Source organism: Rhincodon typus, chromosome 48 (genome assembly GCF_021869965.1).
Source record: "Rhincodon typus isolate 14 chromosome 48, sRhiTyp1.1, whole genome shotgun sequence".
Taxonomy (NCBI): domain Eukaryota; kingdom Metazoa; phylum Chordata; class Chondrichthyes; order Orectolobiformes; family Rhincodontidae; genus Rhincodon; species Rhincodon typus.
Window position 1 is genome coordinate 1565834 of NC_063379.1, and position 12375 is coordinate 1578208.

At 40.6% G+C, this 12375-nt stretch overlaps 1 protein-coding gene across 1 annotated transcript; it reads left to right on the plus strand.

Annotated features, from left to right (window-relative positions):
- The first annotated feature begins 6116 nt into the window (after window positions 1–6116).
- On the plus strand, window positions 6117–11270 carry LOC125487999 (probable G-protein coupled receptor 139). The gene is made up of 2 exons (XM_048620741.1): window positions 6117–6123; window positions 10363–11270. The coding sequence occupies exons 1-2, from the start codon at window positions 6117–6119 to the stop codon at window positions 11268–11270; spliced, it is 915 nt and encodes a 304-aa protein (XP_048476698.1).
- The last annotated feature ends 1105 nt before the right edge of the window (window positions 11271–12375 follow it).

Genomic DNA, 12375 nt, shown 5'->3' on the forward strand with positions numbered 1-12375 from the left:
CACGAATACTATTCGGTATGAGACTGATTTCGAACAGATTCACAAACTGAAGGCTGGTAACCCATGAGGTGATGTGGGCCATCAGCAGCAGAAGAACGGTGCGTTCACACAAACTTCGATTTGTGACTCGGCATATCCCCGACAACTGCATTCTGTTTCGTCAGGTAGCTGTAAGTACATGTCAAGTGGTACATCGAAACCTCCACTTGAAGGTTGGTTACCAGTGACACATGAATCCTCACAATAGAGGTGAACTTATCAGTGAATTACTATTTTGCTGAACAGAGAAAGAGAAAGGGGACTCTCTATCCAGGCCTCTCCTTATTCTGTAAGTTTCAAACAGATTTCCTCATCCTTCTAATCTTAATAAAGCATAGACCCAGAGTTCTCAATGGCTCATCATATGACAAGAACTTCATCCCAGGTATCATTCTTGTAATTGAGTTGGAAAGTAGATAATTGTGGAATGAGGGTAACTCAGGAAGGCATACTGATTAAGAGGGACTGGGACAAGTGTAATCGAGCGGTTGTTCGTCTTTCCTCTCTTTCACTGAACTATCCCTCACTACCCCTCCATTTAGTGACACAGCAATGGCATTTTCCAAGCACCCACACACTTTCGGAAGCACGTTAATGCCGAACGAAATGACGGCCGCAAACTTGAATACCCTAAAAGGCAAGGTACCGCCGATGCTGGAGATCTGAAACCTGGAGAAACACAATAGGTTTTACGGCGTCTGTGTGTTCAGAATAAGACTCTAAATGTTCATTTCGTTTCTCTCTCCATAGATTCTGCCAGATCAACTAAGTTTCTTCAGCACTTTATCATTAATCTCATCCGAAAGACACAATTATCAGTAAAATGTCGCCTTAAAATGGAACATTTGTGTAACCAGCTATAGGAAGATTATTGTCTGAACCATCTCTGCCCGTACAGATAGATGAAGAATGGACCAGTGGTGTGAGCCATTTAATGAAGGAAAGGATGAAGAATAATCATTTGGTTGGGTTTGTCACAGAGATTGTGAGTGCTGTCGAGGAGGAAACACAGTTCAGAGATAAGGAGGGTTGTGTCTACTAGGAAAGTTTACAAAAGCAGGAAGCATTGTCGAGGAGATCACATTGATAGAGAGGGATAGCCCTACTGCCAGGGTTACTGAGACAGTAATTATTATTTGGGTACATCAGGTTACAGAATTAATGGAAATGATGCCAAATTGTTTTCACCCTCATGCAGTTTCTCTCAGGACCTGCAGGACCAGTGTGTCAGATTTCCTTTAAGTACTCAGCCACATGCAAAGTTATTGAATGGACTGGGAGTTCACTCAGCTTCCGTTTTTGTTTCTGCATTCGACTTGAACATGTCCAATACTGTTCAAACTTGTATTCTATCTCAATTATAAGCAAATCAGCTTACACAATAGCTCATCGTAAAGCCCGAGTTTGAACAGCCTGACAATACGTTATTGAGGTGCATATTGGAATTCGATTATCCATTTACACGTAATCAGTAATTTTATTGAATAACGGCCAGTTAAGGAGTACAGTCACATCATAGAGAACTGGGGAGGACCCCTGAGCAAGATGCACTCATATTTGGCATTTAATTATGAAGGGCGAGTCTAAGAAAATTATGAATTTCAACTGCTTGCATTTTTCTGCCTCCAACACTATTTCTCGAAAAAGCAAAATTCATATTTACCTATGGGCTAATTATTGCAAGCAGAATTATAGAAATGAACTTAAGTGCTAAATATATTTCAGCACAACAGCGAGAGTAATTGTAGCTGCATGTGTGTTCATTTGGGTTTATTTCGAAGATGTTGCAATTTCAATATTCCCTGGAGATGCAGCCAAGTACAAATTAAAAGGTCTGCGATTGGAGTGACTTGGAGTTGAAGGCAGAGAAGTTCCTACAGAACGTACAGACAGTGACGTTGAAAGGAAAAATGTTTGAGACATTTCTTAGTGCCATGAAAATATATTATGCAACGCTTGCTTTCATCGGTGTTCCTGGTAAGTGATTGACGTGAAAGTATATGTGAGAAATAGGTTGTTGTTTATGTTTCACCTCGAATGACAAAATTACATACAACGTCCTTTTGATCTGTGATTTATTTCCTGAATTCAAAAATACTTAATTCAAAAGTGTCCTGAATTTTAATTTTTATCACGTTGGAGTGATTGAAGATCAATATTGTTCAGCAGCTCACAAAACGGCCACGTTATTACCGTTCATGGAAATGTCTTGTGCTGGTGAATCTGTCCTGAGGACAAACAGGTTTCTGAAGGAATTTCTTCAAATCAGTACTGATCGAGGGTCAACATCAAGAGCAAAACATCTTGCTGTTTTCACGTTTTTTTCTCTCTTGGGGAAGTCTTTGCTTCTGGATTTATTTTGATTGGGAAATCACACTGACACAGAGTGAAGTTTACGTTTTAAATTATCAGATTGAAAACTGATTATCCTGTGAAGGACTGGTTCTGATCGATGATTCAGTGTTTTTATATTTAGTCTTGACTAAATCTGTACCTATAACTCAGTGAGTTACATCCCTGGGAGGAGAGACTCCTATGTTTTGATTAAGACAAACAATTGGAATTTGATAACAGATATATTTTACCCAGTGCAATGAATACCAACTTTGGTAAACGCAACGCAATGGAATAAATTGAAAGTTTTGCTCAGTTCTTGTGTCAGCTTGGAGCACCAAATCCCTTGGTGTATTCGTCATTGTATAATTGCACATGACGGAGCTAGGAGTAGGACGTGTACTTATTCCCCAGGCTAAAACACTTGTTCCAAGTGACCATGCATTGTTGTGAATATTTATCATACAGTCATAGTTTATACAGCACAGATGAAGCCCTTCGACTCATCTATCTGCAACAAACGAACTTTTCAGAACTTGGCCCACAAGGCCTTAAATGTTATGACATTTCGAGTGCTCATCCAGATACTTGTTGTGAGGTTTCCTGCTTCTCCTGCTCTACCAAGCAGTGCGTTCCAGATCCCCCTACCACCCTCTGGGTGAAAACACGTTTCGTCATATCTTCTCTAAACCTCCTGCCTTTCACTTTAAAATAACACCCGTCATCATTAACGCTTCAGCTAAGGGAATGGCTACCTCCTATTCACCCTGTCCATGCCCCTCCAAACTCATATATCTCTGTCACGACCCTCTCAGCCTTCTCTGCTCCGTAGAAAACAACCTGAGCTTATTCAGCCTCTCGTTATCGCTAAATTGTTGCATCACAGGGAACATGTTGGTGAATCTCCTCTGCACCCCACCTCACCTCTCCCAGTACAATCACGTCCTTCCAGTCCTGTGGGGACCAGAACAGCACACAGTTCTCCAGCTGTGGCCTAACCAAAGTCCTGTGCAGGTCCAACATCAGCTCTCTGTTCTTATTATCTATGCCTTGAATGATAAAGGCAAGCATCCTATGTGCCTCTTTACTACCCTATTAACTGGTCCTACCAAATTCAGGGATTTGTGGGCCACCACCCCAAGACCCTTTTATTACTCTGAGCTTGCTTGTATCACTCTATAGTCCGTCCATTCAATATTCTCTCGTCTTGTTTCTTCATCCAAACTGAATTACCTCACAATTAGCAAGGTTCAATTCCATCTACCACTCATCTTCCCATCTGAATAGCTGGTCCGTACACTCCTGTAACCTAACAGCTTCCCCCTCACGACCAAATATTCGCTAAATATTTGTGTTGTGCTTTAGCTTGACTAGAACTGCATGCTGCTACTCCAGCTGTGGCCTAACAGAAATCCTGGTTTTGCACAGCTTCAGCATGACCTCTCTGTTCTTATAATGCCACAATTGATAAGACATAGCAGAGTGCAAATGAGTGACGATCAATATTCTAAAGCGAAGAAACAGTTGCTCCAATGAATCCACAGTTTAAAGACCCTTGAATCCAGACTGTCTCTATTGCTCTAACGGTGTCATCAATTGCCACTTAGTCTTTTCCCGGTGCCTCATAATAACTCTATAAATCAATGCTCTGTTTTAACTTTGAAAAATATGTTCAGATATTTCACAGAACCAAGGCTGTGCTGATCTGGGCATCATTTCCCCCCATTTCTCGTGATTATTTACGAGATGATGGTTGTCCATCGCTTAGTAAATGCTCTGTTGGTACTTCTTCAGGGCGGTCCTGGATTTTAACCAGTTATGGAGTGGCTTTAATTCCAAGTCAGGGAGATATGTGTTCTGGAGTGTAAATTGGAGACAGCAATATTCTCATGCATTATCTGAGGAGAAACCAAGGAGACTGTACAAGTACATTAAACACGAGGGATCAACTAGAGAGAGAGTAGTGCCCCTTAAAGATCAAAAAGTTCTTTGTGTTGAACCTCAGGAGATGGGAGAGACTTTGAATTAATATTTTGCATCAGTTTTTACTAGGGGGAAAGAAATGGAGCTGGACAGCTCAGGGAAATAAATATTGATGTTTTGAAAACAATTCATATTACAGGAAGTACCGAAGGTCTTATAAAATATAAAGGTGGATAAATTTCGAGGACTTGATCTATTGTATATGAACACTTTGTGGAAGTGTAGAGAGGAAATTGGAGTGCCTTTTGTAGAAATATTTGTATCATCTATAAATTCAAGTGAGGTGCCAAATGACTGGAGTCTGGCCAATGTTGTGCCTTTGTTTTAGAAGGGATGTAAGGGAAGCCTGGGAACTACTGAAATGTGAGTCTGACTTCGATAGTGGGTATGTTGGTGGAGGTGATTCTGAAAGATAGGATTTATATGCATTTGGAGAGGCAATGAATGATTAGGGACAGACAGGATGGTTTTGTGTGAGGGAAATCGTGTCTCAGAAACTTGATTGAGTTTTTTTGGGAAATTAACCAAATAGATTGGTGTGGGCAGATCAGTAGACCTTGTTCATTTGGGCTTTAGTAAAGCCCTTGAGAAGATTCACATGATAGAATAATTAGAAAACTTAGCTCACATGGGACTTAGGGTGAGCTTTCCAAATGGATACAAAATTAGCTTAACTACAGGAGGCAGAGAGTAATGAAGGGTTGTTTTTCAGACTGGAGACCTGTGTTCCATGGTGTTCGGTGTTGGGATTGCTTTAGTTTGTATTATAAAGTAGAGGTTGACCCATATCTGAGGACTAAACCCAAAATACTCACGGAGGAGCACCTCGCCCTATTATTTGTTAAAAAGTAGTGTGAAATGTGGTGTAACCTGCCTTTCAGCAACTTATAGTCATGAAATAAAACAAATCCCTGATACTCACCTTTACACTGAGCAAGTAACATTTTATTTATCTAACTGTAACTGGGAACAAGTTAATTAAATTATTACGAACCGAATAAACCACTTGTAACGACGAATTATTTTTGAATAAAACAAGATTCTAATGCTATGCTATTTCAATAAGTCCTAATGATATAAAATGATTTAAAAAACACAGACTTTAGTGTCTCAAAATTACAGAATGCTCTGTGTCTTCTCTATTGAACGTTCTATCACAATTGCTTTCTCTGTGATTTCTTCTGTCAAGAATCGTAGCTAGGAGTGTTGTGGTACTGTTGTGGATAGATGGTGCTTTCTCTAAGAGCTGAGATCTGTTATCTCTAACAGATGGCAGTTTGCTCTCCTGTCTTTGCCCAGCTGCCCCTTCTTTTACACTTTTGATGACATATCCATTTCTTACAACAGGATTGATCCCATGTTGTCAAAACCATCAGATTTAAATTTAATTGCTTTTGGTATCTAAGTGCCTGATTCAAACTGCTTGGCGAACATCAAAACTTGTTGTATTGATAATAAAACAAAACTGCTGCTTGGTCTGCTAACTGCACGGTTTATGATACAAATGTTTCAAGTCGAGGGCTCTCAGTGCACATGCAAACCCACAAGTTGCTGCCCACAAGCATTTTTTTAAAGTTACTAAGCAGAGAAAAAAACACAAACTTTGAAAGGGACCACGCAATGCTCCCCCCATCCCCACAACAACCCAGCATTTTACAAACACCAGATTCTAACTTCCTGCCTCCCAATCCATAAGTAGTGTGCCTAAGTTCGCAACATTTGCCATTTTGATAAATGATTTAGATGAGAGTACAGAAAACATGGCTGGTAAGTTTGCAAGTGACACCAGAATTGTTGGTGTAGTGGACAGTGTAGGAGGTTACCTAAGATTGCAAAGAGGTTTTGATCAATTGAGTCAATGGGCTGAAGAGTGGCAAATCCTGCTTACTTTGGATAAATGTGAGGTATTACATTTTGGTAAATAAAAAAAGGCACAGCCTTTAAAATTAAAAATATGGCCTTGGTGTTGTACAAAAGAGACACCCAATGATCCAGGTACATGATACTTTGACATTTGCATCACATGCATTGCAAAAGGTGGTTAAGAAGGTATTTAGCATGCTTGTCTTCGTGAATCAAAACGTTGAATTTAGGATTTGAGACATTATGTTGAGTTTGTACTGAACGCTGGTGAGGCCTCTTCTGGAGTACTGCGTCCAGTTCTGGTCACGCTGTTATAGGAAGTTTAGTATAAAGCTGGACAGATTTCAGAAGAGATTTACCAGGATGTTGCCAGGAATGGAGAGTTTGAGTTGTAAGGAGAGGCTGGATAGGCTGACAATATTTCCCCCGGAGCATAAAAGGTTGAGGGATGACCTTATAGAATTTTATAAAATCATTATGATTATAGATAGGGTGAATGGCAGGTGTCTTTTCCTGTGGGTTGCGGGGGGGGGGCAGCGGTTGCGGGTGTAGGTGATTTGAAGACTAGGGGGCAAATTTTTGAGGTGAGAGGAGAAATAATTTAAAAAATACATGAGAGAAAACTTTTCTACATAGAGAGTGGTTCGTGTGTGGAGTGAACTTCCAAAGGAAATGTTAGATGTGGCTACAGTTACAATGTTTAAAAGGCATTTAGATAAGTGCATGAATAAGAAATGTTTGAAGGGATACGGTGCAAGTGCAAGCAGTTGGGTCCAGTTTAGTTTGGGAATATGGTCGACGTGGACTGGTTGGATAGAAGAGTCTATTTCCGTGCTGTATGACTCTCTGACACGATCTGCAACCTTTCATTTGAGACTCTGACTTGGAGGGTGCTATTAAAGAAGTCTTTGTGAATGGCTGCTGGACACTTTGTAAATGGTGCATCCTTCTGCCAATATGAATCGATGGTGGGATTGGTAATGACTATCAAAGGCAATGAATGGGGTGGAAATAAAGTGGTCTATTTGTTAATGCGTAATGTGGAGTGTGCTCTGCAGTATAGGAGCTGTGCAGGTAACTAGTGAATATTCCATCTCACTCCTGACTTCCGCATTGTTGATGATGAACAGGTATAGTGGAGCTAAGGGATTTCCTGTTTTCTCTTTGTTTGAAAATGATTGATTTCTTTTAATCATTTAAGATCAGGAAATAACTGGACATCCGGCCTATCACCTTCCGCAGTTGCGCATTCCCATCACTCACAACAACATGATCAGGACCCCTTGTACTGATTTTTCATCCCACCAGCCTCCGAATTCAAAGGATCATACTCAGCCATTTCAGACAGCTGCGGCAGAATGTCACCACCTTGGCCTGACTCCTCCATCTCTACTTCGTAGGGATGATTCCTTCTGGGACACCATAGACAACCAACACCATCTCCCCTCTCCACGGCACCGTCTGATCTAACCACAGAAGGTGCAACACCTGTCCCTTCACCTCCTCCCTGCTCGCTGTCCAAGAGCCGAAACAATCTTTCCAGGTGGAGCAGCATTTCCCCTGTACCCTCTCCAATCCTGTGCATTGTATTTGCTGCACCCAATGTGGCTTACTCTACGTTGGAGAAACTAAGCACATCTGGGTCCCGCTTTGCAGAAGACCTCCAGTCTGTGTGCCAGCATGATCCTGGCCTTCCTGTAGCCGGTCATATCAACACAACTCCAGGTAGCTTATCATTAAAACACAGAAACAGGAAAGAGGCCATTCAGCCAACCATTGAATGCCCCAATATCCACATCCTGGGGGTTACCATTGACCAGAAACTCAACTGGACCCACCACATAAACACAGCGGCTACAAGAGCAGGTCAGAGGCTGGGAATCATGCTGAAAACTGAAGGAACAACATCTCATCTTCAGACCAGGCACTTTACAGATTTCTTGACTTGAGTTCAATACCTTCAAATTGTGAATCAGCTCCGATTTCTTCCCTTTCTTTTAGCTTTACTTGTTACATTCTCTGTCACTGTGTCCTCTCTCTCCTCCTCTCCCACCAAAGTGGGACTGCCTTCTCTTTCCAGTCTGGCAGTTGGACACACCATTGTTCTGCCAGTCTCACATTCCAATCACTTAACCTGAACTATCGACATCTTTTCTCCACCAGCACTCTACACCCACTACTGCTACAGTCCCCCAACTATAGCATAAATATTTTCACCCACCCTCCATACTTCAGCCCTGATGAAGTAATGTTTATACTTGAAACGTTAGCTTGCTCTCTCTCCATGGATACTGTCTGACTCTCTGTGATCTCCAGAATTTGTTGCTTTGGGATAGAATCCAGCATCTGCAGTAATTTGCTCCTATTGTGAAGTATTTGGATTTGCTGGGTCATGATTTATTCTTACTCTGAGTATTGTCAGTGCGAACACTTTATTTTATTTCTTGTCGGTGATACTCCAAGGTGATCAGGCGAATCTCTGGGACATTGAGTGCTCATTTCCAATGTCTTCCTTGGATGTTATACAGTCATACAGCTATAAACATTCTATTCATACACCCGTCCAGATGCATTTTAAATGCTGTAATTGTACCAGGCTCCAGCAATTCCTCTGCCATTCGTTCCATACACACACCACCATCTGCGTGAAAAACATTTGCCATGGTTGCTTTTTAAAATCTTTTTGCTCTCACTTAAACCTATGCCCTCTAGTTTTGGACTACCCCACTTTAGGAATTAGACATTGACTGTTCACACCATCCATGCCCCTCATAGTTTTGTAAACCCCTATAAGGTCACCTCCTGGGTGCTGGTTTGCATCATGCACTCATTTAACGACTATGGTTTGACATGACAACTGTCTCCGGTGCCTCTGCGAAAATGCATAGACTCATAGAGATCTCCAGCATAGAGAAACAGCACTTCATCCCATTGCATGCACATTTGTTAAAAAAAAACACGCACACATAACTATTCTAATGCCACTTGCCAGCAATTGCTACAGAGCCTTGTTCTGTCTTGGCATCGCAAGTGAATTTAAATACTTCAACATTATGAGGGTTTCTGTCTATCACCCATACAGGCAGTGGGTTCCAGATTCCCACCACCTTTTGGGTGAAGGGAATTTTCCTCACATCTCCACTGAATCTCTTGCTCTTTACATTAAATCGTTGGCTCCTTGTCATTGATCCCACCATCAGAAGGAAAAGTCTTTTCCTTTCTACCTTATTTATGCCCTTCATAATTTTATACATCTCAATAATGTCCCTGCTCAATCTCCTCTGACCTAAGGTAAACAATCTCGGCCTCTCCTATCTCTCTTCAAAATTGAAATTCTTAGCCAAGACAACACCTTGATAAATATCTTCTGCACCTTCTGCAGCACTATCATATCCGTTCTCTGTAGTTACAATCCTTATCAACATTACATTTTAACTCTGTGAGTGGTAGTCCTTTGAGGATGGATGCTTCTTAGATCACAATTTTAAATGATGGAGGTAATCCTGAATGCAGAAATCGACAATATCAATTTCTGCTTTTAATGAAATAAATAGGTATGTTATGTATATAATAATTGTAGTAACGCCGGAACATGGACTATATTTTTGCAAAATGCTGATTAGAACTTTACATAATTTTCTAATTATTTAATAATCTGGTTCTGCAGTATTTTTAGTTATCTTTATTATTGAATCTATTCCATCAGATATGATCTGAGTAGTGCTTTAGTTTTATTTAGGATGTTGGTCAACCAGCTAACTGTATTTTTATCTCGAATCTTAACTGTGATGTGGAGAAAAGCACATTACTCAGCAGAAAACCAGTCATAATCCTGTGTGTGCCTGTGTATGGTTTATTAAAATGGTTTACTCGTCAATGATATACCTACAAAGCAGGTTGAATCAGTCACATCAATTGCTTTTAACGATAGAAACTGGCATGTAAACTTCTCTCAATCATTCATCCATAATTTTGTCCAAGTCCAACATGTCTGCAGGTGCGTGGGTTATAAAATGATCACTGTTAAAGTTGAAGTAAATCTTAAGTTATGATCGGGATTTGGTATTAAAATTTTGCATCCTACTCACTGGAATAAGGAAGTAATTAATTTTACAAATGCTACTTTTCCTTTCTATCTTTCAGTTAATTTAGTGGCAGTTGTGATCCTTTCTCAGGGAAAGTGTGGTCTCTCGAAGTGTACGTCTCATTACCTGGTAGCCATGGCATTGGCAGATCTACTGTTCATTATCATTGAGGTCATTCTGTGGCGGATCAGTTACTATTATTTTCCAGGATCATTTTTGGATATTACTCCAGTATGCAGTATTATTAATGTTCTCAGTCGGGTCGCCACAGACTATTCTGTATGGTTCACTGTCATTTTTTCCTTTGATAGATTTGTGGTCATTTGCTGCCAGAAATTGAAAACAAAATTTTGCACAGAGCATAGTGCCGTGGCAGTTCTAATAACAGCCAGTATTCTGTTCTGTTTAAAGAATGTTCCGAATTACTTCACACTTGAACCTAGATTGGTCATTGAACATGTACCCTGGTTCTGTGATGTAAAACCAGACTATTTTATTCAGCCTGGATGGGTGGCATTTGACTGGTTTGATACAGTCTTAACTCCATTGCTTCCATTTGTTTTAATTCTGTTGCTCAATGCACTTACAGTTAGACACATTTTAGTGGCCAGTCGAGTCCGAAAGGGATTGATGGGTCAGAGCAAGAGAATGAGTCACAGTGACCCAGAGATGGAGAGCAGGAGGAAGTCAATGATTTTACTCTTCACAATATCTGGCAGTTTCATTCTTCTGTGGTTGACTTATGTTGTCGAATTTTTATATTATAATATTATGGGAAAAGATCCCAAAGATTACACAGATTCAGAAAATATTTTTGAAAATGTTGGTGATATGCTTCAGGTTTTGAGCTGCTGCACAAACACGTTTATTTATGGGGCGACACAGTCTAAGTTTAGAGAACAGTTAAGAATGGTGGTGAAAGTTCCAATTACATTAATCAATCAACTGATTCATAAACAAAACTGAAAGCATCGCAGACGTTTCCACGTTATGAATGAGACATGCAGCACTTTCTCAGAGGTAAACTACACTGACCCGCATTAGGCATTGCTCAGTCTGTTTGGTGTGTTGGAATGTTAGAATGTCAGAAGAACTGAGCTCTCTCATGAAGCATTTAGCAAAGAGCAATTTGTTTGTGTGCTCTTGTGTATATGGATGTGTATATTCATATCATTTTATGTGTGTGTCTTTGTGTGTGCGTGTGTATGTGTGTGCGTGTGGGTACGAGAGAGTGTTTGTCTCTACGTTTGACTGTGTGTGTGTGTTTGTATGTGTGAGGGTGTGTATGTGTGTGTGTGTTTGTGTATGTGTGAGGGTATGTGAAAGTGTTTAGATTTTGACAAATGGTCACGTTCGAGGATCAGGCACCTTATACACATCTACAGTAGCAACAGCAGTTGACATCCCTTCCACGAAGAGGTCCATCTCCCTTTTATTCCCATTGAATGATTGGTGCTCTCTCTGAATTTCTAAAGCCAAATAGTGCTGAAGGTGAACACTGTGGCATAAGAACAGTATAAGGGCTTGGCTGGGGACACATATTGATGAATCAGGCACAGGCTGGCAACTGAAAACAACAGCCCTGGCATTTGAGTTAGTGACTACACTGTGAAGCAGGAGGGCCCTGCACTGGCACCCATAGTTTCAAATATTGCCAAAGGTTCGCTTTCCTCAGCTTCTGATCCATTCTATTTCAAACCACCCCCATCATTCGCTCCTAGAAACAAAGTATCTTGAGAACAAGCGCACACCAGACAGATGATAGGTACAGAAGTAAAGATTTTGGCAGTTCACACCTGGTCTGTCAATCTCTAATATCACAGCTAAATTGTGTGCACTCTGATTTTTATACTTTCACCTGCCTATTATAATGTTTGGCTATGAGAAGAATCTGTCTATTACCACCTTGAAAATATTCAATGAGTTTGTCTCCACTACCTTCTGAATCAGAGGCTATCTCTGAGATAAAATATGTCTTCTCATTACTGTCCTAAATGAGTGTATCCATTTTTAACGCAGCTTCCTATAGTTCTGGATTCGCCAAAAATAAATAAATGTCCTTACCGGGTAT